The following is a 23767-nucleotide window of genomic DNA, read 5'->3' as shown; positions in this document are numbered from 1 at the left end:
CAAGCCTCAGAGCACCATCTACGGTAGCTTCTCGCCTCCAGTATCAGAGAGTAGTCTCGCAATTTTTGGACGTTTTCTATATCTTGCTACGAATCCGAATCTCCCAATACATCTCTATGAATGACTTCTACAACGCACTGTGCACGAAGAAATGCGCATTTTGCGGCAAATTTGGTGGGTTTATATCCCTTCTAATCTGGAAGCGATGCTGTTTCAAATGTCTCCGCGACTCCCTGGAAACCCAAGTGCGAACCTTGGCCTCTATCGAAACAGCATGTCGCCCGAAAAAGGGTTGATCTAAGCCAGCTCAAATCATCGGAGTCCCTGCCTGAAAATTACACGATGAGACACGTCTCCCAATAGTCCGGTATTACGCTTGTCTCTCTCCATCAGGCCGATTTGTTCTGCAGACGGCAAAGCAAATCTCTTGAAATACCAGCAAATGACAGGCAAAGAGAGAAGTAGATTTCTATGGGCTCCTGCGAACTTCCTTTTCACGACCATCCAACTGCAAAGTTGAGCGCGGAATCTCATGCTCAGCATGTGAACTTTTTATTGAGCGAGCCATGTGCCCCTCCCCTGGGACGATGTTTGAGGCCAGCATATAGACAATCTCTAAGTGTATGAGACTCGAGCAAAAGTGTATGCACAAGACGGCTTTTTAGGCCATTTTGGATGTGCGAGTAGGCACAGCTCCTGCGGAAATCAAGCGACAAAGGCGAATTCATACCACCAGAGCTGCCTCGGGCTGTTCAGGGGGAATACTTGCGTCAAAAGAATCTCCATCACCCGGATTACACTTGTTAGTGCATTACAGCCACACAACAAAATTCCTCAAGAAGACAGCATTGGTCAAATTCTATATCAAGGCACTTGAATTCAAGTCATAAGGGAAAGCAAATGCATTGCTCAGAAACCAGAAACAGAAGTTTGCAAATTTTTCAAAAGCAACCTTGGAATTCTATCCTCGTATCTTTTCTACGTGGTGAAATGGGGATGGCACGATGGCAGTCTGACATAGCAGATGGGTCGATACTAATGAAAAGATCACACAACCGCTCCCACGGCCAGATGCAGACGTAGAGAGCAGTCTCTGAAGGTGTAAATCGTACTGAGCCTGATGCTATCTTGAATCAAGAAGTCTAGTGAATGGCTGTAGTCATATTGAAGTTGTTAGATCATGCTGGGATCTCCATGTAGGAGAAGACTGCTTGTCCGCTAAGGCATTCATGATACCTCAGGCCGTTAACATGCTACTGTCACGGGATTCATCACTACAGAAGTCATCGTCGCTCTATAGTACGTAGGCTCTTGTAAGATAGCAACATTTAGTGCTCGGCGTCAAATTTTTCCAAAGATTAAATCCGAAAGCTCATTGGCAAGTAACTCATAAGTCATATAAAAGCATCATAAAATCCAAGTATACCAAGCCTAAGCCAATCTATCCACACCCCGTTACAGCATCACTGACATCAAATTATAAGAAATATCAAACCACCCAATCCAAGAAATTCCAAACCAGATTACAGTCCAAGCCAGAATCTCGTCTTTTCAACCTCAAATTCACCACGCAACTCCTCAGCTCCAGTACCAGTAACCAAAACCCCATACTTCCCCTTCTCAGAAATCCACTGACTGCGCTCCTCATCCCACCAACTAGTAGCAAGCTTCTTTTCAACAACAAGATGCACGGTCTTCGACTCACCAGGCTGCAGGAAAACCTTCTTGAAAGCCTTCAGCTCACGCACTGGACGTCCAACATCCGTCTTGGGGGCTACAATCCACAACTGAGCGACCTCGGCACCAGCCACTGAGCCAGTGTTTGTTACAGTCACAGAGGCAGTGATCGGTTCACCGGATTCAGTGTATTTGGTTTGCTCGGGTACAGTCTCGATGGAGAGATCTGAGCGCGAGAATGTAGTGTATGACAGACCATGACCAAACGCAAATCCAGGTGCCACGTCGCTCTTCTCGAAGAATCGGTAGCCGACATAAATGTCCTCACCGTAGAGGACACGGCCACGCTCTGAGCGGAAGTTTAGGTAGGAGGGGTTATCTTGTAGGCGGCGGGGGAATGTGATAGGAAGTTTGGCGGAGGGGTTGACGTCGCCGTAGAGGACGTCTGCGATGCCGTTGCCGCATTCGTTGCCGCCAAACCAGGCTTGCACGAGGGACTTGGCTTTGTGTTCCCAGGGCATTGTGACCGGTGTACCGGATTGGAGGACGACCACGGCATTGGGATTGGCATCCAACACACGGCCGATGAGTTCGTCACTGCCGGGGGGTAAGTCCATGTGCTCACGGTCGTGGCCTTCAGTTTCCCACTCTAGAGTCAGGCCTGCGAAGATGACGACCTGTTCTGCGGTCTTGGCCTGCTCGACGGCGTTGGCGATCAGTTCTTCTTGGCTGATTTGACGGCTGGTGCCGAAGCGGAAGCCGCCTGGACCGAAGGCGACGATGCCACGGGTGTCGAGGTCTGAGGTTGGGGCACTACCGAATTGGAAGACGACCTTGTAGGTCTGACCAGCCTTCAATTCTTTGGTGCCACGCTCTTCGATGGTGGCTGTGCCGAAGAAGGCGGATCCCTGTTTTTGGTTTTTGGTGTTGTCGACGACGATTTCGTCGTCGATAAAGAGTTGGCCCGTACCAACAACTGTCACGCCGAAGTCATACACGCCGCTCTCCTCTGGGGTGAAAGATCCCTCCATGTCGACATAGTATGTCATCGACTTGATCTTTGGATTGACGTAATCCATCAAGAAACCGGAGGAATCGAGCAGGTGCAGCTCATCCACGACCTGGCGGTCCACGCCTGAACTGGGGTGTTCATTGTAGACCTTGAAAGTGAAACCAGGCTTGCCATCTGCGGTCTTCAGAAGTGGGCCGAGGAGCGGCAGTTCCTTGTGAGAGTACACGCCCTGGCTGAACTTGACCTCGCCCTTGCTCTTGGCGGAGACACCCTCGAATGGAGTGACGGTATAGTATGGCGCCAGAGAAGCCGAGCCACCACCGCAGTACGAAGCAATTCTAGCATTGGGACCAATGACCAGCAGGGACCCATCTTTCTTGAGAGGTAGAACGTTCCCCTCGTTCTTCATAAGAACAACAGATTCGGCGGCAGCGCGGCGCATGAGAGCCTGGTCTTCTGGTCGATTGAGTGCCTTCTCAGACGCTCCCTCGGGGATACCGAGCGGCTCAACCCAGTTGACAAGGTTGAGGATATTACGCACGCGCTCATCAAGCTTGAACTGAGCAATCTTATTAGAAGAAACAGCGTGCGCAAGTGCCTGCCCTCTCCAGCGGGTCTTGCCAGGCATCTCAATATCGAGACCGGCATTGATGGCATCAGAGGTACTGTAGGTACCAAACCTGCAATAACCACATCAATTTCAAAATCAAGGGCATGGGTGAAAACAGCCAACTCACCAATCACTCATAACAACACCATCCCAGCCCCATTCCTTGCGCAAGATATCATCAATGATAAGCTTATTCTCACTAACATGAGTGCCATTAATCTTATTATAAGCCGTCATAACACAAGCAGAGCGACAAATGCGCATAGCGAGCTGAAATGGCATCAAATAGATTTCACGCAGCGCACGGTCAGTCAGAATACTACTAACAGCCATACGTTCATGTTCCTGGTCATTGCAGACAAAGTGCTTAAGCGTAGCAGCCACGCCCTTGTCCTGCATAGCCTTGCATAAATAGCCAGCCAGGATTCCGGAGAGGACTCCATCCTCGGAGAAAGACTCGAAGCCTCGTCCGCCCAGCGGCGATCGCTGGATGTTGATTGTCGGGCCCAGCACGATGTGCGTGCCCTTGGCGATCGCTTCGTCGCCCATTAGTGATCCTACTTCTGATAGGAGCTCTGCATCCCAGGTTGCGCCTAGGGCTGTGGCACATGGGAAACAGGCTGCTGGGATGCCGTTGAAGAAGCGTGTACCGCGTACGCCGTTGGGTCCATCTGACATCCGTAGGGCGGGGATGTTTAGGCGTGGGATGGAGGCTGTGTGCCAGAAGTCTTGGCCTGTGGGTTGTTAGTATTGGTCGACATGGGGCTCTAGATTGGATGAGCTTTGGGATTGTCTTTACCAGCTGTGAGGTCGACCTTCTCTCCGAGTGTCAACTCTTCAATGGCCTTTTCAACGTCGATGCGAGCCATGATGTATTGCAATCTTTTTTTTTGTCTTGATGTTTTAATGTCGCTGTATATGCTTGAAACTTGATCTTCGTTGCTCAGTGAACTTGTTCAACACAATACAGAGCTCAAGTATAAGGATTCCAAGTCTCAGTGCTGCTTCCAAGGTTGTTCCAGGTTGTAAATAGTAAGCCAACAGCAGACAGCGACAGAAGTCCAATCTGTTCAATCTTTCAAGTCAAGTGCAGACAAGAATAAGATCCAAGTCCAGACTGCAACGGACACCGTCTTATAATGTGAGAGGCCAAGACGTGTAATTGCATGCGAAACAGGCGGGGAAGGTTGGTGGAGTTGTGCGCAGCTCCAAAGCCCAATGACGATCGCCATGTCGGATGGAACTGGGCCAGGCAAATGACAGCCCTGCGATCTCTCAAAGAGCCACGGAGGTCCTGGCGAGCCCGAGGTTTAACCGGCAGGGTCTGAGCAGGGGACAAAGCTGATGTGAGTCCGGATGTCGGCCCGCGGTGCCTGTGATTGCTTCCGTACACGGGGAGTGTCCAAGATGCTTGCAATTGCGACATTTTTCGATACTTGGGATATATCTTTGATTGGTTTAGAATGGAAGATATTAAGCAATAAATTCATAAATATTGCATTACCGTTACGGACCTCATATGGTTAAGAGAAAAAGTACATGTAGAGAAGTGAAGTGGATTATCCCCAAACACCAGGCAGAATGCAACAAAATAGAAAAGGAAATTGGTAGTCAAGAGTGTCAACCGAAATTGAGAACAATAGAGAGAACAGAAAAAGCAAAGTCCCATCATTCCTTTCGGGTATCAAGGTAAAAGGCATCACGCTCCTCGACGAGGTCGCTTGTTGTCGGTTCCCATGCGCATGCCACGGGGTCCATTTTCACCAGTATTGTCCTCAGGACCTTGGCGACCGCGCTTACGGTGTCCAGAGCCGCCGCTGCCACCGCCGCCTTCGCGGTGTTCACGGTCACGTCGATCACTGCGGCGCTCACGCTCGCGATCTCGGTGCTCGGACCGGTTATTCCGGTCGCCGCCAGAGTTAAACCGGCGGTCGTTTCCTTCAGGCGGAGGGGGGGGAGGGGGCGGTGGGGGTGGTGGCGCTCCCATGGAGGAAGGAGGACGCAGACGACCCTCAGCCTCAGGGGCATTGTTGCTGGGGGTGGGTCCAGTCATCTCTGAGGATCCGTCAGGTCGGTCTCGGCGGTCTCGGCGGCGCAACTCTTCGCGGGAGCTCTGAACGCGGCGCAGGTTCTCGCGAGGCTCGGTGTTGCGGTCTTTCTCGTCGCGAGTTGGCGCTGCGCCTACGTCGCTGCGGCGGCTGCGTTCGCGGTCACGACCACGGCCGTCACGACGGCGGCTGCTGTTGTTGTTGGTGCTGTCTTCACGACGCTCAGAATCCTTTGTGCGGTCAGCATCTGGCTCACGGTTGCGATCGCCAGTCCGTCCGGAGCGAACGGCCTCGGGGGTAGGATCATCAAGTAGGTCAGCGACCCGGCCACCGTTAGGTCGGTTACCAGACTGGTCAACCGGGGGTCCTGCTAGGCTGTCGGGGGGAGGTGCGTTCATGCTGCTTGACTGGCGGTGTCCGCCTCGTCCGCGAACAGGCGGAGGGTTAGCACCGCGGTCACCACCGGTGCCACCAGATTGCTGGAGCATATTGGTCAGACCTGCGAAGCGTTTATCACCACGGCCACGGTCTCCGCCGAATCCTTGTCCAGAGGGCCCGCGGGGTGGTTGTGGAGGGCCTACTCCGCTGCGAGGGCCTGTAGGAGCACCAGAAGTTCCAGGCTCGTTGACAAGGTTCCTGAGACGGTCTGGGTGAACGCCTGCAGCATTGGTTGGGCCTGCGGGCTGCGAACCGGATGATTGATCTGGAGCATCACGGCCACCCTGTCGACCAGGGCCTGTAGGTGTCGGACGTTCCGCGTTGGGTTGTGGACCATTGTTTGACATTGGAGGCGCTTGTCCAGGAGCATTGCGGCCGCCACCACGTCGATTTCGTGGACCAGCGGGGATATCAGGTGTGGGTTCTGGCTGCCGAAGACGACCATGATTCATGTCAGGACCTGGACCAGAGTCTTTCCCATCGCCATGTCGGTCCATTCGGGGGCCTCTTGGGAGATCGTCGTGGCGGGGAGGCTGGGGGAAATTGGGACCCCTGCGATCATCCACGGGAATGGGCCGCTCGGGGCGGTTGGGCAGATTAGCCGGTCTAGGGGGTGATTGGGGACGGGGGGATACGGTCTGCGAGCATCCTTGTCCGGTCTGGATGGATCTCCGCGACGAGGACCATCAATCGGGCGCTCACTGTGGTCAGGCAAAAGTTCTCCCCGTCCAGGCGCATCGCGTCCATGGAATGAATCATTAGGTCCACGCATGCGCGACGGGCGATCCATAGGCCAGCCATTCTCACGCGAGGGTCGGCCATCGCGGGGTGGTCCACGCATGAGATCATCTGGAGGAGGTCGGACAGGGTAATCGCGGTCACGCTCGTTAAGACGTCCAGGGCCATCAAATGAGCGGTCAGGGACGGGTCCATGTCGAGTGCGGGGATTGAAGTCGGAATGTCTGTCTCGCCGGTCGTCCACTCCCTCAGGGCGTGGAGGTAACCTTCCGTCGTGTCGGGGCGGAGGGCGAGTGGGAGGGTGGACCTGCGAGCGAATATCAGGCTGACGGCTCGAGTCCGGTGCCCGAGAGTTTGGTCGAGAGCGCACAGGAGGTTGGTCAGAGGGAGCTTCCAGGTGAGCATCGATGCCAGCCACGGAAGGCGTAGTAGATCCAGCTTGAGAGGATGTACTAGCCATCTTGGTCTCCTCGCTTGCCTTTGCACCAATATCGGTCATCTTTGCATCCTCGATCTCACCATCCTCAACTTCAGTCTTGCCAAGTTGGTTTGCAGCAGAGCTAATAGTCGACAGTTAGAATTGCGAACATGTGTAAATTCTCAGAAATGGTACTTACTCTGAGCTTCGGGTAGGGTTGAACTCAGGGGCTGTGGCATTCAGTGTTGGTGTAGGTTGCTGAGAGCCGGCGTGGGCCTGAGCCTCGGCGGCCTTAACCATGTTGAAAGCTTGTGGCAACATCCACTTCTTCTCTCGTCGGTTGAGGTCACCAATCAACGAAGCTGCGGGAATCTTCACGTCGTCACGCTCATCGTTTTTGCTCAAGTTGTTGACACAGTTCAACATATCACGGCCGATCCAGTTCACCGCAGGGAAATGCTGGACAACGGCCTTCAGAACGCTGATTGCGTTTCGGATGTGCATGTATTCACCTCCGTTAAGGCAACTCTTCAAAGCGTTGGAGAACAACCGGTGCCACTTGTACAGGAGACGGCGGAAGTCCTCAAACTCCAAAAACATGACTGGTACACCTTCGGGGTCAACATTTTTAGCGAAGCCAGGAAGGTCTCTCTTGGTGCCAAAGGCCTCTTTCTCATACACGGCCTTGTCGGCATGCCATCTAGAGAGATCACGTAGAACCTCGTTCAAGAAACGACCAAGGTTGTCTGCCTCCTTGGAAGTACATAGGAAAATGAGCGCTGTAAGTCTTTGCTCGCGGAAGAGCTGGTCGAGAAGACCAACGGTCCGGAAGTTAGGAGTTCCCGAGCTGTGCAGGAACTTCAACATCTTGAAACAGAAGAAGGCATCGAGAGGCGAGAGGAGGAGCCGAGGAATGAAACATTGCTCTAACAAAGCAACATTCAAAGAGTCATGCTTGAGGCGCATACCGGCGAACCAGCGGTCCTTTTCCTTTTGTAGCCTGGAGCGAGTCTGTCCGTAAGCCTTAAGGTGATTCTTGTTTTCCTCCAGAATACGCTCCTGCAGCTGGGTGAGATTCTTTTTCGTGGCCTCCCTTCGTGCTGTGCCTGCCGAGCTGGGGTCAGACCGGTCACTGTTCGTTGTAACCACTCGTCGTTTGAGACGGTCAATTTCATCCTCATAGGATTTTTGAGGGATGTGAACGTCGTAGAGGGCAAGCTGCCAGAACGTTGCATAGAAGTGAGCGCCAATGGTCTCCCACGTTTCAACGGGCAGTGAAGATTTGACATCATCAATCAGCTCTTGCATGACCGGGTTTGCAGCCAAGGGCTCAGCATTCACAGCGGGAGGGGGGGTAGAATCGGCATCGTCAGTCAAGTTCGGGTTTTCAGACTCATCCTTGTCAACATCCATGGCGTTGTCTGCAGAGGTCTCTTCGGGCTTGGCAGAAGCTTCTCCATCCTCGGTGGTGTCCATATTGCTGTCGCCATTGGGTTTGGGCGTAGTATCATCGGCAGCCGAGGCTTCCAGCTGCTTCGCTTCTTCGATGTCGGTAATCTTGCGAGAAATGCTAGTGCGACGAATCCAGAAGGCGATTTCAGGCTGGATGCCAAAGTCCTTGATGAGTGATGACAGGTCCGGTACGAAAGAGTCGAACTCAGAAACAGACAAGTTACTGCGAAGGAGGTCCAGGTATTGTGTGAGAATGCGATGGATCTCATCAAAGATGTTACCAAGCAATTTGAGCTCAGAGGATGTTTCTTTGTAGACACAAGTCAGCCGTTCTTGAGCGATGGCAACCAACAACTGACCAGCGAGTCTAGTGTGAGTCAACGACTTCAGCAAGCGCTTAGATGTAGTCTTTGACTCGTGGCGCTTGTCCAGAAGCTGCAGGATGGTCTGGGATTGCAGAACTTCTCCACCTGCCATGGCCTGGATTTGAGCGTCGTTGAAGTTGTTGTCTGTGATGATTCCAGCCATGGAGCTGATCAATTGCTCTAGCACAATCAAATCGGTCGAATTGTTCTGTCGCAGTTGTTCAACGACATACTGAAGGACTGGTGTTGGGTCCATGATGGAGTATCTTTTGTAAGTGCGGCCGGCGAATGCGGATAAGGCGTTCAACCAGCGACTAGTCAAGAGACCACTCTCTTGGACACGACTACGTCCCTTTTGACCAAGTGAGTTGACAAGCGCCCAGGATAGGGTATCGTAGCCGAGATAGGTGAAATAGCGGGCACACTCGACCACAACTTCGATGAGGTTCTCATAAGACTCAATTTGACCGATAGCGACATTGATGACAATTCCGGGATTGGCATATGCAATCTTGGCTAATGCGCGGGCCATGGGTCGGATGTTCGTCTTGCTGAGACGCTTGAGGGTGTCTTTAGTCTCTGCTCTGGCCTGGTCGAATGCTTCCTTGATGACAGGGACGCGAGATGTCTGTCCCGAATACCACTCTGCATACATGTTGTATCGGACCTCACGGGGGAAGAAACTTATCAGTTCGAAAACCTCGTTGACCACACCGGGGTTGGCCTTGGTCAGACTGACAGCAGGCAGAAGCAGACGTTTGCAAAGGTCGCACCAACGGGATCTGTTATGTTCAGATCCATCATGTATCAAGCTCCCCTTGCCGATTCGTACAAGCTTCGCCAGGAGGGACGCGTCTTGTCCTATCTTGTGGCCAGAAAGGTTGAGGAAGGATGAACAAAGAGCAAAAACATCATCGACGGACTGGCAGATGGGAATGTTGTCGGCCCAGTCGTCCCAGTAGAACCGATAATCAGTACCGTCATTGGTGTCTTCCTTATCCAGTTGAGCCCATCGCAAGGTTCGTCTCGGGGGTGGAGCCGCAAGTCCAATCTGGCCCTTGGCGAAGCCGTTCTGATCAGAAGTCACTTGATATTGCTGTCCTGGGAAGTCGGCATCAACGACTGATGGCCGGAATTGAACGTAGATCTTGTTCAAGGAGTGGTGGAGGATTCGATGAATGAATTCAGGTAGCTCTGGGTATGCCTCCATCAACCAAGGGAATTTGCTGATCACAAAGAGGGATTCAGGAATGGCTCCAATGGCGAGAAGACTCTTGAGAAGCAACACTTTCTGGTCTGAGGGATCCGGCAGGTCATCATCTGTTTTGGATGTGCCTTGCTTATCGCTCTCTTGATCTTTGGCAGGGGTTGACAGCCGCGGTTCTGAGTCGCGCAGACGGGGAAGGGGAACTGTGTCGTCCGACAAAGCACCGGCCATCATCAAAGCGTTTGTGCCACCGCCAGGTCGGCCAGCCTTCACTCTCTCGGCTTTTTCCGCTAGCTTCTCGTTCTTCAATGTGTCCATTGAGTCGTCGGGTCGCCAGAGGTGAGCATAGAGATCACGAAGGGAAATGAATCCCACCTTGATAAGTAACGCGGCGAGGTAAATCAGGTTATCAGGGAGGACGTCAGATTTGGTCCGAGCCGAAGAAGAGTAGAATCGCAGCTTAAAGCCAAGCAGCTGGGCGGCAACCCGGTTGCCCTTTGGCGGCATCGTGCCTGTCTCCTCCAGCCACGATCGTGTGACATTCTCTTCAAAAGATGAGCCATTAGTTTCTGCGAGAGACTTTTGTTTCTCTTCCTCTGAGATCGGTTTGCGGCCAATCTCAAAGAAGGCGCGAATACCAACTTCCCTGACTCTGTCCCAGAACTGATGATCACGCTCCTCGTTTGATTCCATGATAGCTGTTCGTTCCTCATCTGTTGTGACCCAGCCAGATGATCCAGGAAGTGCCCAGTTGGGGATACCAGAGTGTCGGCGGCCCTCATCGAGACTATGGAAAATGTCCTCTTTCGGCCACCATGAGCTAGCTCTCAAGAGCTTCACAAAAAAGCGATATTGCTTGACGAGAACTGCAGCAAACACATCCAGGGTAACATCCAGAACACGGCCAACGTCCATATCAAAAGCGCCAATCATGGCCTTCACTCGCTCAAATGTCTCCTCGACCACTTCGCTCGATGGAGGCTCGTTATTGCTTGTGGTGAAAAGCTCAGTCAGGAGTTTTGAGTATCCTTCGGACTCTTCGCGGAGAAGGTTGTAGTTTGACTGTCTGTAAAGCAGGTTGGTCTGCTTGCGAATTCCCATGCGCGCAAAGGTTTCCCGAACTAATCCCAAAGACTGCAACAACGGGGTATCAAGCTGGAGGCGCATAAGAGAGGGATTGATTCCAGTCGCAAAAACAAGCGGCTTGAGGGCAGGGTTTGAGGTGTCGGCATCGGTCATGATTGAAAGGGTATCAAGGAACAAAGAGCGCGGGTCGAGTTCATCAGTCGAGGCCTTTTCGCTATTGGCTTCCATGTCCACATCCTGAGAGGCAGTTTCTTCGCCAATAATCTCTTTAACAGCAATTCCGGCATCTGATGGCGACAGTCGGCCGTGAATCGCAGAACGAAGAAGCTCCTGGTAGACAGCTGCGAGTCGGGGTAGATTCTGCTGTAGACGAGCTTCCGTTCCTTGGTCCACCACATTCTGCTTGCCAGTCGATTTCCATTCCTGGATGGCAATATCGGTAATAAACTCGTAGTCGTAGGGAGGCGGCGGGGCGGAAGGTGCGCGGGGAACAGGCTCTGAGCCAGCGCGAGAAGGCGGGTTGTGATGCGCTTGTGAGGCCGGTGTATTGGGCGCGGGTGAAGGAGTAGGGTGAAGCTCGCCGTTTTGTTGTGTGGATTCGGCGGTCTCCTTGGTCTCCTTGGTCTGGGTGATGGGCGGAGGAGACATGGCATTCGGTTCTTTGTGCTGTGAGTTGGAAAAATTCTGACTATCATGGGATCCGCGGCGGGAGCCAGCCCTGCTGCGATGTGATTGTCGGCGGGATCTGTCGCGCGAGTCATTCTGCTCACGAGCAGAGGGGGACTGGTGACCAGAGTTGGGAGGGTGATGCGCCATATTCAACGTACCAGGGCGATGGGGAGAAGGTCTCAGGTTGTCATTGCTCGTTGAATCTCCAGAGTACGAGCGTTCACCGCGCTTCCGCTTTCCACCATGCCCAGGCGCCATGTTGGTATCCAGCTTAGACGCGAGGGGTTGAGACGGTGGGACGGGATGTCGGGAGACTGCAACTCATGAGGTTGATCTTGTAAGACAGACAGGTGTCAGCGATTGAAATGAATGACAGAGATAAAAACTAGACGGCAAAGCATGCAGAGAAAGAAGCGTACCACAAAGAGACCACTCATGAAAAATAAGGTGGAGGGAAGGCCAAAGGCGCGGAAGATGAAGATGAAAGTTGGTGATCGAAGCTTTGGTCCGGGTCCGAGTCCGACCAAGAGGCTCTGGCGGCCTGAGGTCTGAGGTGTCAACCCCATTCATGCATCCGTCGCCTCAATGAATTCGGTTCAATTTATAGATTGTGTATGAATCGTAAGAATTATTCCGTAAATACTGACTCAAAGTCATTTCCTCTCATCTGGAAATAGTCAATTCCAACCCCATAGGTTCTATAAATATTATCCATTGTATGTATATTCATGAGTACAGTGTCAGCAATACTCCGTATATTGAGTTCACTGGCCTACAATATAACTCGCTGAGCATAAACAATCCCTACCTTCCGATTCAAATTCAATCCATTTCACATAACACTAGTCATAATACCAAGACCCAAGTCTCACAGCAGCCCAAGATCCTTAGCCTCAACCTCGACGATCTCAGGAATGAGCTCAATCAACTTAGGCTTCTGAGGGTTCCAACCAAACAACTTGCGGGCACGCAGCGAGTTACCACGGGAGTTAGATCCCCAAGCATATTTGCCAGCAAAGAACACCTCAGTTGTCTGATCTCCGTCCAAAGATTCAACATCAGGACTTGGAATAAGCTTCTTGTCAAAGGCAGCCTGCGCAACCGCTCTCTGGATATCACCCCAGACAAAAGATCCATTCTCAGTGAGGTAGTAACCCTCCTCATTCCAAGTAGCCTTACCACCACCCTCCGAGGCAGCCTCCCCCAAAGCCTGGTAAACATCGCTCAGGTCCTGAACGTGGACCTGATGCCAGACATTCTCACCCTTACCAACAAGGAGACCCTTCTTACGCTTGAGTACAGCGGCGCTAAGTGCGTATGCTTGCTTGCTCTTGGTGTTGCCAGGTCCACGGCCGGGACCGTAGATAGTCGGAGGGCAGACGACTGCCACCTTCACACTAGCGGGGTGTTGCAGGCCGATGCCGAGAATGATCTCGTCCACGTTGCGGTGGAAGGCGTCCGAGGGGAGGTTGACTAGCTCGCTCACACCCTCCCAGTCATTGTACTGCTTAGGACGCTCGATACCACATGTGCCTGCGCGTTGGTCTTCGACTGTCAAGATACCAGTGCCGGAGGTGTGGATTAGCCACAATGGGCGTTCGGAGGTGTGATACTGAGCGCCTTTGGCAATGGCCTGAGCTGCGGCGACATGGTCACAATCGGCGAAGTCTAGAGTTTACATGTCAGTCGTGATGATTTGTCAACCCGGGACTTTGATAAACATACGGTATAAAATGTCGGCATTCTTGACTTCCTCTTCAATCAATTCAGACGAATCCAGGTCACCAATCACAGTGCGAATCTGCGGGTATTTGCTAGTGACCTCGCTGGCCTTTTCCTGGGTGCGAACCAGAGCCGAGAGTTGCCAATCGGGGTGTGCACTCGCAATGGCGAACAGACCGTCACCGCCGATGTAGCCGGTAACGCCAGTGCTAAGTTGACTATCAGATTGAAAGCTCGGCTTTCCGTGCGAAGGGTACTTACATGAATACCTTGGGAGCCATGTTCAAATATGAATGACAATAGATGGAGTGTGCAAGTAAAGAAGAAAAAACAGACACAAGATCCGCAGTACTTCACCGTTACTCAATGCTTTGAAATCAACCCATCTGAGCAACTAACCCCGAGATGGATCCAGGTGGGGGATTGACGTTAATCCTGGCCAGGATCCTGTTAGAAACCCCGAGAAGCTGCCACTCTTTCGGGCATAGACTTCGCATATTCAATAGTAAGCCACAATATCATATAAACTCACGATATGAGCTTTGAAGCCACGGCTTCTCGTATAGAGCTTCCCCGCACGATGTCAGACCCGAGTACTACATCAAACATTCCATTTCTATTTCCCTTTCCCTCTCCCTTTCCCTTTCCATTTTCACAAACCCACCATGGCATCCGGTAGCTGCGCCTGTCGATATATCACTTATACAACGTCCAACCCTCCAAACTATCTAGTCAACTGCCACTGCACAACGTGTCGCAAACAAGCCGGAGCACCATACCAGAGCTGGGCTGTTTTCCCATCTGACGACATCAAATGGACCACCAAGCCAACTGAATGGCGAGCTACAGAGACTGCTACACGCAGTTTCTGTCCGCGCTGTGGCTCGATTCTCACCATGAAGCTCGATCGTGACCTGACGAGCATTGATGTGGCCGCGGGCACGCTTGACGACGGAAAGACACTGATCCCATTGCCCGGTCATCATATCTTTCTTCAAGAGAAGGCGTCCTGGTATAAAGTACCGGAGGATGGGGCGAAGAGGTGGGATGAGTGGGGGGATTACCATAAATGGTAGCAGGATGAAATTTGGAGTATGCTATTGTAGAAAGAGTATATAGGAGTGAGAAGCATGCACTACAACAAATGAAAGCATTTCAGGCTGAAAAAGACATATTGTTCATAGGCTTAGATAACATAACGGGACAAGAACACGAAAAGGTTAGAGGGAACAGAGAGGGGAATCACAAGTTCGTGCCCGGGGTACATGTACAGACTCATTGAATACTGGGAACCCGATCAGAATGTGCTGGTGGCTAGCCGGCTAGCTGCGTTGCGAGCATCAAGACGGTCATCGTCTTCCTCCGGGATCGAGCCAACCTGACTAGGGGCGCGGTTGCGTCCCTTACCAGAACCTTGGCCGTTTGATTCATCGTCATCATCAGCAAGAGAAGGTGCGGTAAAGCTGCCACTCATGCTGCGGCCAATGTTGTCATTGCGGCGAGGAACACCGCTCCAAGAGTCACCCTTGGGACCTTGACTCGAGGACATGTTGGCCCGACGCACTGCAGGATGAGACTCGCGACCCAGTCGGCTCAAACCACCGGAAGCGTCAATTGCACGGATATCAGGTCGGACGCTCTCTAGGGTTGCCAGAGTACGGCGCTCGGATTCGATCTGGCGGAGGGTGTACTCGCGCAGACTGAAGAGAAGGTCCTGCGTGGTTCGGTCAAACCAACGGCGCTTCTCCTGGAGCAGGTTAGAAGTCACGCGCTGGGTGCGCTTGGTCAAGTAGTCCTCGTGGTTCTGGGCCTCTTCCAGAGAGTTGATAGCTTCATCTACCTTATCGGGTCGAACCGATGAGCTGACCTTCAAACGGTCAGCCGCAGCGCGTTTGCTTCGAGCATTCTGCTGGGCCTGAAGTAGCTCCCTGAGCAAAATGTGTCGATTGGTCAGGGTCTCCTTCACGATGAAGGCGTCGGAGGAATGGTAGCTCAATGGCTCTCCCAATGTAGTAGCCTCCGCAGTAGCTTGGACAGCGTGGTAGTCGCCTACTGTCTGGACAACCTTGCCGAGCTTGCGGTAAGCTGCACCCAAGCCGGGATGGGTCTCCTGCACGTGCATCTGACCGAGCTTCACGCCGAAATCAGCCTCAGCCAATCCCAAACCTTAAACAGTCAGTTTCGACCAGAACCAAATACAAGAAAGGAGCAGCGAAGAAACATCAATTGACATACCACGGCGGGCCTTAACCACGCGATCGACCTTGTGGCTCGTATCCATTGATCCGAGGTAGAACATCTTCGCGGTGGGACGAGCAGCCTGGAGCTCAGGTGTGTCATCTGGAGGCGGCGCAAACTGCTTCAGCATCTTGCGTCGCACACCGGTTGCTGGCTGCTTCATCCGCAGCACGGGGCTATAGCCAAAGTCGCTCTCCACAAATAGCACAACCTCCTCATCCTGAATAAGAACTTCATTACTCAATACGCAATTGAGCCACCTCTGCATGGCCGATTTGACTCGAATCTCATCCTCTTCCGTGCCTGCACCTGCGGGTGTTACGGGCGAGGGAACAGCAGGGACCAGGGCTTCGGGGTTTGCGGAGACCAAGTGTTCGGCGAGCTTAACGAATTCGGAGTGGGTACGGCGCACGTCACGGTACTGGGTCGTGCGGAACTTGGGGATATTGGTCTGTAAACATAGGAGCCGGGAATTAGCCATTGGGAGAGAACGGGATGTCCATCGGGGTAGACGTACGTGCACATCGAAGCGGAGAATAGGGTCCTTCTTGCCGGTCCTCTCGAGACCGGTAATCTTCCCCTGGATCTTGTAAAACGGAGCGGGTGGCCGTGAGGTTTGTCTTGCGCTGGCCTGGTATTGTGCGGGAGAAGGTGATTGCTGCTGGGCATTTGGGGAGTGCGCAGCGAACGGGGAGTGTCCCCCGGCATAGTCCGGGTCTCCTAATTGTGCACTTTGGAGCCGGGCAGAGAGGTCTGGGGATTGAGGTTCCTCAATTTGGCCTCTGCCTACGTCCTCCGCGGATTGCTCCTGCCCTGGTAAAGGGGATGACGGGATGTCATTGTTGGAGGTGGGGAAGGCACCTCGCTCAGCGCGCGGCGAACCCCAGGGTGAACCATCAGCGGGGTGGTCAGGGTCATTGCTAATGGCAGAGTAGTCCATCGTGGTAAATAGTCGATGTAAGGAGTGTCGCTGACAAGGGGGAGCTACTAGTCATGGTAGGCGTCAGTATTAAATGGCTGGAGATCTGACCCCCACAGCAACGGCCAGCTAGCAGCAAGGTAAATCAGGGACATACCTTGTGCAACTTAGAACATAGAACTGAAAGAACAATGTGCTTTTAGACTAGCATAGTACCGAAAGCAGAGAACCAAACGAGACTTGGAAGAGACGACGTTGAAGAGAGGTCAAGGTCGGAGTTGCGTATGGAGGAATGCGTGCGCCAAGCCTCGCGATCTCCAGTCCGCTTTGCGCCTCGCTTTTCATTGCCCTTCTTATACCATCGAAATCATACACTCAATGCTGTCCACTACATAATTGAGCTTTTTGTTTCATAGTGCAGAGTTTCATTTGGCATGGTCGTGGCTCCATTGTTGCGCTTCCCCCTGGGGATGCGCTGTATGAGCTCCAACTTGTATAAAACGCAGACCAACATTGCAAGCAGAAGCACGAGCTCCTTACTCAAGGGTCTCCGATCCAACTATTCGCATCTCCGAAATTTCTCGGCAAGTCCTGCAACATGGCAAACCGAAGCTTTGGATCGGACCCGAAATATTGGCATTATCGCCCATATTGACGCCGGCAAGACCACTACCACCGAACGCATGTTATACTACAGCGGCTTCACAAGGCGTATCGGTGATGTGGATGAAGGATCAACAGTAACCGATTTCCTTCCCGCTGAGCGTGCGCGTGGTATCACCATCCAGTCGGCTGCCATCACCTTCCACTGGCCTCCTGGAGAGGTAGATGGATCAACGCTCCAGCAAGCTGGGCCTGATGGTGCACCAATTCCGCGCTCTGCATCTCCGCACACCATAAATCTGATTGATACACCTGGCCATGCAGACTTCACGTTTGAAGTCATGCGGTCTTTGCGCATTCTCGACGGTGCAGTCTGCATTTTGGATGGCGTTGCTGGTGTTGAGGCACAGACGGAGAAGGTCTGGAACCAGGCAAGCACATACAAAATCCCTCGAGTCATCTATGTGAACAAGCTCGACCGTGATGGGGCCGCTTTTGGCCGCACGGTACGGGAAGTCAGCTCTCGTTTGGGTGTATATCCGGCAGTGTGCCAAATCCCATGGTTCCAGGGCAGCAATGGACCCTTTGTTGGAGTAGCAGATGCAATCAACCTCCAAGGACTGAGATGGAAGGAGGGAGAGGACGGCCGCGCTGTGAAGATGGTTGATCTACAGCAGCTAGAGGCCGAGGAACCGTCCTTGGCTCAGGAATTGCGACGTGCACGTATTGCATTGATCGAGCTGCTCAGTGAACAAGACGAGGCCATTGTTGAAAAGTTCTTCGAGTGCGACGAAGATCATCTTGCCGTCTCGTCCGCTGATATCATCGAGAGTCTGCGCCGCTGCGTGTTGGATCAGAGCAGCCGGATCGTTCCTCTTTTCGCAGGTGCCAGTTTCCGGAACATGGGAGTCCAACCATTGTTGGATTCTATTGTGAACCTTCTCCCCAGTCCACCAGAGGCTCCCGATCCAGAGGTCAGTATCGGCGGTGTCAAGGGTGGTCTGCGGAGACTACTGTCTGGAGGCCTGATCATCGAGCAGGGTGAACAGGCCGCTGCACCATCAAAAGGCAAGCAACACAAGAGGAAGAAATCAGCATTGCAATCCGACTCCAAGGATGCAATTTCCAAACTTCAAAGCTGCGCATTGGCATTCAAGGTCGTCAATGACCCGAAGCGCGGAGTTCTCGTCTATGTGCGAGTGTATTCCGGCTCATTAGACCGCAACAGTCTACTCTTTAACACGAACCTGCATGTTTCTGAGCGCGCTCCTCGTCTACTCAAGATGTATGCCAATAATGCAGTGGAAGTGGACTCGATTCCCGCTGGACACATTGGAGTAGTGGTCGGACTCAAGCAAACCCGAACAGGCGATACTCTCGTATCATACGCAGGAAACAAAGCCACACCCCCAGAGCCGCTCACCAGTCTCCAACTGCGACCAATTGCAGTTCCACCACCAGTATTCTTCACCAGCGTTGAACCTCACAGCCTGAGTGAAGAAAAGCGCATGCATGAGTCACTCGCACTCCTCCTACGTGAAGACCCTAGTCTGCACGTCACTATGGACGAAGAATCAGGCCAAACTCTCCTGAGCGGCATGGGAGAACTCCATCTCGAGATTGCTCGCGATCGACTAATTAACGACCTAAAGGCTAAGGCCTCAATGGGCCACATCGAGATTGGATACCGCGAATCAGCACTCGGCGCATCAAACCCCATAAGCAAGATTTTCGACAAAGAAGTCGCAGGCCGCAAGGGCAAAGCAGGCTGCACAGCAGTAGTCAAAGCACTAGACGAAGACGCCTCGCCTGCAGAGGTCGACCAAGACACGCTCCTCATCGAGACCTACGACGGCAACCAGATCATCATCCGCGCCCCAGGTCTCCAAGTCGAACACTCGCGCGATGAAGAAACAAGCCCATTTCTCCCGCCAGGCATGGATCTCGTCACCTTTCGGATGGCCCTTCAAAACGGAGCCATGGCAGCCCTTGCTCGTGGCCCCCAATTTATCTTCCCAATGCATAATGCCCAAGTCACACTCACCATCGACCCAGCCGCCCACCTCTTCGGTAATGAAACAACAACCTCTGCCCTCTCCGCCGCGGCACGGCAAGCCACTGCTGCTGCGTTGAAGGATGTGCAAGCTGGCGCCGGTACGTCGATGATGGAGCCAGTGATGAATGTTATCATCAGCGTGGACGAGGCTAGTCTCGGTTCCGTTGTGCATGATATTTCGTCCTCCCGTGGTGGACATATCATTTCTCTCGACGAGGAAATACCCCTGTCAGAGACGGATGCGTCGCCGACTTCCGAGTCTACGTTTGAGGAAGAACAATTGCCTCCTATTGACCCGAAGCGTGTTTATGCACCGGCGGATCCGTTCGAGACTCCCTCTGTTGGTGTTGAGATTCCTGTTTCTACTGCTCGGCCACGTACTATCACCGCCAAAGTGCCGCTTAAGGAGATGGTTGGGTACTTGAAGCATCTGCGCAGTTTGACTGCTGGCCGAGGCACTTTCGTCATGAGTGTTGATCGGTTTGAGAACATGTCTTCTCAGCGACAAAAGGCTGTTCTTGCGGAATTGAGAGGAGGATTCTGATGGAATTGGTTCTTCTCTGGATCTGGGCTTATTACTTTGGGGCTATGAAACCATCAGCTAAACTGCGGAATCTTTGAAAATCTTGTACATTAGCACATCTCACAGCGTTCTCGTCACTGTACAAACATCGGATCTAACTACTGGCCACATTCCCTTCCACCGCAACACTATGATTGGCACCAGGCCAAGAGACGCGAAGTAAACCAAGTCTGTATCTGACTTCCCTCTCTCGAAGAGGGAGATCCTAGCATGGTATATATGTAAGGCAAGTAAAGAGTAGAGACACGCAGACAAACAAGAATGAACAACACCAGACATAACGACATGGCACCCACAAAACCGGCCTAACAGACAGAAAGAAATGCCCCTAGATAGTAGTCTACCAGTTATCATTCCACTCGTCCTTTCCCTTGCCAGTCGATGCAGCTGTAGTACCATCCGCATGTTCAGCACCAGCCGAGGCAGGCGTCGAGTTAGCCAACGACGAAGTCGTAGGACCCTTCCGCATAGCAGCAGTGCCAACAACATCAGACCGTTGAGAGCGCTGTGATCCACTGCGACGATGGCCAGCCGGCTCCTGCGAGCCTAGAGTCGAGAAATCATCCCAGAAATCGCGGCGTTCGGGTTCCATGCGTGTACGTTGGTATTCACCTCGTCCATCATCGCCCTCGACAAACTTGTTGAACTGATCAGCCGCGCCGCGAACTCCAGTCTGCAGGTTCTGACCAAAGGTCGACGCATGAACACGCGCCTGAGCCGCAAAGTCGGATTCAGCCAGCTAGAATTGACTTGGTCAGTGATCCCGTGCATCAGATAAAGACAGCCCTGCCAGACATCATAATACCACCACCGCTGGAGCTCTACGACATACCTGTTTAGCCGTAGGCTGCAGATAAGAATCATTAACCTGCTTAGCGCCCTTCCCAACAGTAGAAGTAAACCACCCGAAACCCTTAGTGAGCGTGCCCATAGGATCCTTCTGAAGATCATCGAATTGACCGCCGCCACCACCCCATCCTCCAAACCCCCCAAACGTCGAAGACCGCTTCTCACTAGCAGACGGCACAGGGCCACCACCACCAAAGCCCGTAAACTTGCCACCCTGCGACGGAGGCAGATTATCCGAGCGGGTCGCATTATCAGAACCCAGCTTCGCGAAGTAAGCTTCATTCTGCTCTTTCTTTCCTCCCGCACCAGCACCACCCCGTCCATCAGACCGAATAGACGACGCAGCGGGTGATCCAGCGCGCCCACCACCAAGACTCATAGGCGTACTCGTGTTAGACCGACTCGCATTGCCGTTGTTATTATTCTTCTTCTCCTGGCCCTGGACGTATTCGCGGCCTTCGACCTTACACGATAAACGCTCTTTCCACTCTTCGCCGGCATCGCCCTCGTAGCGCTCTTTGATAGTGGAGTCTTCGAAGGTGCGGCCTTCGGAAGTGGGCACGGGGTGGGCGTCGTAGAAGGACTTCCAGGGCTCGTTGCCTCCCAGTTCCATGCGCTGGATCTCGGCGTTCTTAAAGGCGTCCATGGTGATTGAGCGGACGAAGGAGATGTGCACACCCAGGCCGCGGTGTATGCCGGCGCAATTGAGGCAGATAAACGTGCCGAATTTTGGGGAGGCCTGTTTGTTGCCCCCGGTGGGCGCAGGGTTAGCGGGTTTGTTTGGGGTGGTTGCGGGGTGAGTGATGATGGGAGTTCTGGGTTTTTATTTTATTTTCTCTCTCTTGGGGAGATCAGACGAATGGTGTGAATCGGGTGTCTTCTTACCCATTGAGGCGAGGGGGCGCCGCAGTCGCAGCACCTGTCGTTGCCGTTCGTCTTGGAGATTTGGAGGAGCTGTAGCTTGTGTGTCAGTTGCTGGTGCATCTGTGAGGTGACGGGCTTTGTTTTCCACACCTTTGTCCTCGTCTCTGGGTCGACCTCCCACATGCGAGACATCTTGAATGAATATACAAAGCCGGTCTGGAGATGGTGTGAATGACGTGCGCTAAGACGGTGACTCGACACTCGAGGTTGAAGGGAACCCCTTTTTTCTCGGGTTGATCGAGTCGCGTAGGAATTCAAGGAATGTATCAAAGAAGGAAAGACAATGCAATTGGCTCGGTGAACAGAAATCAATTGAGTGAGACAAGTGTTAGTTCTATGGTTTTGCCTCTGATCGGCAAGGCCCCCGGGGTCGCCCCGGCTTAGTGTCCCCGAGTCATCCTAGTCCCGCAACTCCTACCTCCTTGTACTCGTTTTCTCTTTCATCTACGAATTTCTCCTGATGCCAGGTGGCAGATCGTCATCATTTAGTAAATGTGTGCTAAGATACAATACAGAAGGCAAAAAAAGTCGTTAATGGGTGGAGATCACATCAGCAAAGACGATCTCCAACATGGATAGTCCATGGCCCGTTGAAAAAGTCATAAATCCCCCGTCCCTCCAATAACCAGCTAAGATATCCACGGCAGCGTGAACCTGAGTCCGAAACACCACGATGTTATCTATACTTCCTTCCGTGTGCTCCCCTGTCCCCTCCAAAACCCAAAGTGATAAATAAGCAACGACCTCGGCTGGTCGTTAGATATTTTGCATTTAAGCCTCGGTAGCGGCAGGAGCGGCGTTCTCTTGGGCAGCGGGAGCGGACTCCTCGAACTTCTCGGCAGCAGCGTCAACATCATCCTCCTTGCCGGGACTGTCGATGGCGACCTTGACGGCGATGACACGGCCATCGATGTCCTTGCCGTTCATCTCGCTGACGGCCTTGGCCTGGAGCTCCTCGGAAGCAAGGTTGACGAAGCCGAAGCCACGGGTCTTGCGACGCTCGTTGCGAGCCTGGAGCTTCTTGATCATGAAGCGGGGAATGGGACGCAGGGCAACCTTGGCGGAGACGGGCTGGTAGTCGGCAAAGATCTCCTTGAGCTGTGAGAGGGTCAGTAATGCAGCCTAGAGCGTGATTAGATATTGGAACCCACCTTGTCCTCAGTCAAGTCGTAGGGGAGGTTGGCAACCATGACCTTGGTCTTGGACGGAATGCCGTCCTCGGGAGGACCACGCTGCTTCTGGGGGCGAGCGGCGCGAGCCTTGCTCTTGCCAGCTTCGGAGCCGGCGTCGTTGTCGTTGGTGGTCTCAGCGAGAGGAGCCTCGCCAGTAGCAGGCTCACCCTCGGTCTGACCGTCCTGTCCCTGATACCATGATAAGAATTTGTTCCAAAAAAATACTCAAGAGTCAGTCGAGATCACCTACAGCTCGGCTACGGCCAGTACGGCCGCCACGACCGCGGGCACGGCCACGTCCACGTCCACGTCCACCAGTGCGCTTGCGGCCCTCGCCACCGCTAGCACCCTCGCCACCGCTGGCAGCACCTTCCTTGGCCTCAGCGGGCTCAGGCTTGCGGGCAAGCTGCACAGAGACCTTGCGAGAGAGAATCTCCTTTCCAGAGAGAGCATCAATGGCGGCAGTAGCCTCGGCAGCAGTGGCAATGTCCACGAAAGCGTAGCCGACCGGGCGGTTGGTGCGGGGGTTCACCGGAATCGAGGTGGTCTCGCTGCAGGGTGAATGAGTCAGGAATTCATAATAGATACATGCACGCGTTGAATGTTTGTCAAATGCGGGGATATACTGCATATCAGGATGTCTTTGATACTTACATAGTGTAGTCCTTGAAGAACTGCTTAAGCTCCTCCTCGGTGGTCGCGTACGCGAGGTTTCCGATGTAGAGACGGCGACCCTCGTCGGCGCTGGCAGCCGCAGCATCAGTAGCCTGAGCAGGGGTAGCACCGTTGGTCTCGGGCTTATCGGTCACAGTGGTCGCAGCCACGCTGTCAGCAAGTGCATCGACAGACATCTTGAAGTAAGGTTGAGGTTGGTAAGTGTCGGGGATTGATGAAATTGGCCTGAGCTGAGGAATTCTTGACGCGAGGAGTGACAGGGTAGCTTCGTGCCCTAGATACCAAGTGAAAAGAAGATGGGTTGAA

The 23767-nt window shown here is 53.1% G+C and overlaps 8 protein-coding genes across 8 annotated transcripts; 2 read left to right on the top strand and 6 right to left on the bottom strand.

Annotated features, from left to right (window-relative positions):
- Positions 1-1523: 1523 nt before the first annotated feature.
- Positions 1524-4168, bottom strand: N7508_002331 (beta-glucosidase; the record flags this gene model as incomplete). Its single annotated transcript, XM_058460397.1, has 3 exons — positions 1524-3369; positions 3427-4033; positions 4099-4168. The coding sequence occupies 3 exons, from the start codon at positions 4166-4168 to the stop codon at positions 1524-1526; spliced, it is 2523 nt and encodes an 840-aa protein (XP_058323929.1).
- Positions 4169-4998: 830 nt separating this feature from the next.
- Positions 4999-11978, bottom strand: N7508_002330 (putative THO complex component (Rlr1); the record flags this gene model as incomplete). Its single annotated transcript, XM_058460396.1, has 3 exons — positions 4999-6391; positions 6421-7083; positions 7141-11978. 3 exons carry the CDS (start codon positions 11976-11978, stop codon positions 4999-5001), a joined length of 6894 nt encoding a protein of 2297 aa, XP_058323928.1.
- A 610-nt stretch (positions 11979-12588) lies between these two features.
- N7508_002329 (putative nucleoside-diphosphate-sugar epimerase) lies at positions 12589-13723 on the bottom strand (the record flags this gene model as incomplete). Its single annotated transcript, XM_058460395.1, has 3 exons — positions 12589-13388; positions 13446-13651; positions 13704-13723. The coding sequence occupies 3 exons, from the start codon at positions 13721-13723 to the stop codon at positions 12589-12591; spliced, it is 1026 nt and encodes a 341-aa protein (XP_058323927.1).
- Positions 13724-14107: 384 nt separating this feature from the next.
- N7508_002328 (GFA family protein) lies at positions 14108-14518 on the top strand (the record flags this gene model as incomplete). The annotated part of the gene is made up of 1 exon (XM_058460394.1): positions 14108-14518. The coding sequence occupies one exon, from the start codon at positions 14108-14110 to the stop codon at positions 14516-14518; it is 411 nt and encodes a 136-aa protein (XP_058323926.1).
- Positions 14519-14739: 221 nt separating this feature from the next.
- N7508_002327 (retromer subunit VPS17) lies at positions 14740-16620 on the bottom strand (the record flags this gene model as incomplete). Its single annotated transcript, XM_058460393.1, has 3 exons — positions 14740-15608; positions 15678-16131; positions 16198-16620. The coding sequence occupies 3 exons, from the start codon at positions 16618-16620 to the stop codon at positions 14740-14742; spliced, it is 1746 nt and encodes a 581-aa protein (XP_058323925.1).
- A 413-nt stretch (positions 16621-17033) lies between these two features.
- On the top strand, positions 17034-19802 carry N7508_002326 (mitochondrial elongation factor MEF2; the record flags this gene model as incomplete). The annotated part of the gene is made up of 1 exon (XM_058460392.1): positions 17034-19802. The coding sequence occupies one exon, from the start codon at positions 17034-17036 to the stop codon at positions 19800-19802; it is 2769 nt and encodes a 922-aa protein (XP_058323924.1).
- A 379-nt stretch (positions 19803-20181) lies between these two features.
- N7508_002325 (GTPase-activating protein GCS1) lies at positions 20182-21746 on the bottom strand (the record flags this gene model as incomplete). The annotated part of the gene is made up of 4 exons (XM_058460391.1): positions 20182-20580; positions 20674-21429; positions 21576-21644; positions 21705-21746. 4 exons carry the CDS (start codon positions 21744-21746, stop codon positions 20182-20184), a joined length of 1266 nt encoding a protein of 421 aa, XP_058323923.1.
- A 639-nt stretch (positions 21747-22385) lies between these two features.
- Positions 22386-23637, bottom strand: N7508_002324 (Nucleotide-binding alpha-beta plait; the record flags this gene model as incomplete). The annotated part of the gene is made up of 4 exons (XM_058460390.1): positions 22386-22712; positions 22766-22975; positions 23037-23337; positions 23441-23637. The coding sequence occupies 4 exons, from the start codon at positions 23635-23637 to the stop codon at positions 22386-22388; spliced, it is 1035 nt and encodes a 344-aa protein (XP_058323922.1).
- Between the last annotated feature and the right edge of the window lie 130 nt (positions 23638-23767).

The sequence above is a fragment of the Penicillium antarcticum genome (assembly GCF_028974205.1).
Source record: "Penicillium antarcticum strain IBT 31339 chromosome Unknown utg000002l_segment0_segment0, whole genome shotgun sequence".
Lineage (NCBI taxonomy): Eukaryota > Fungi > Ascomycota > Eurotiomycetes > Eurotiales > Aspergillaceae > Penicillium > Penicillium antarcticum.
The sequence above is the reverse complement of the archived record's forward strand: the minus strand, read 5'-3'. Positions and strand labels throughout refer to the sequence as shown.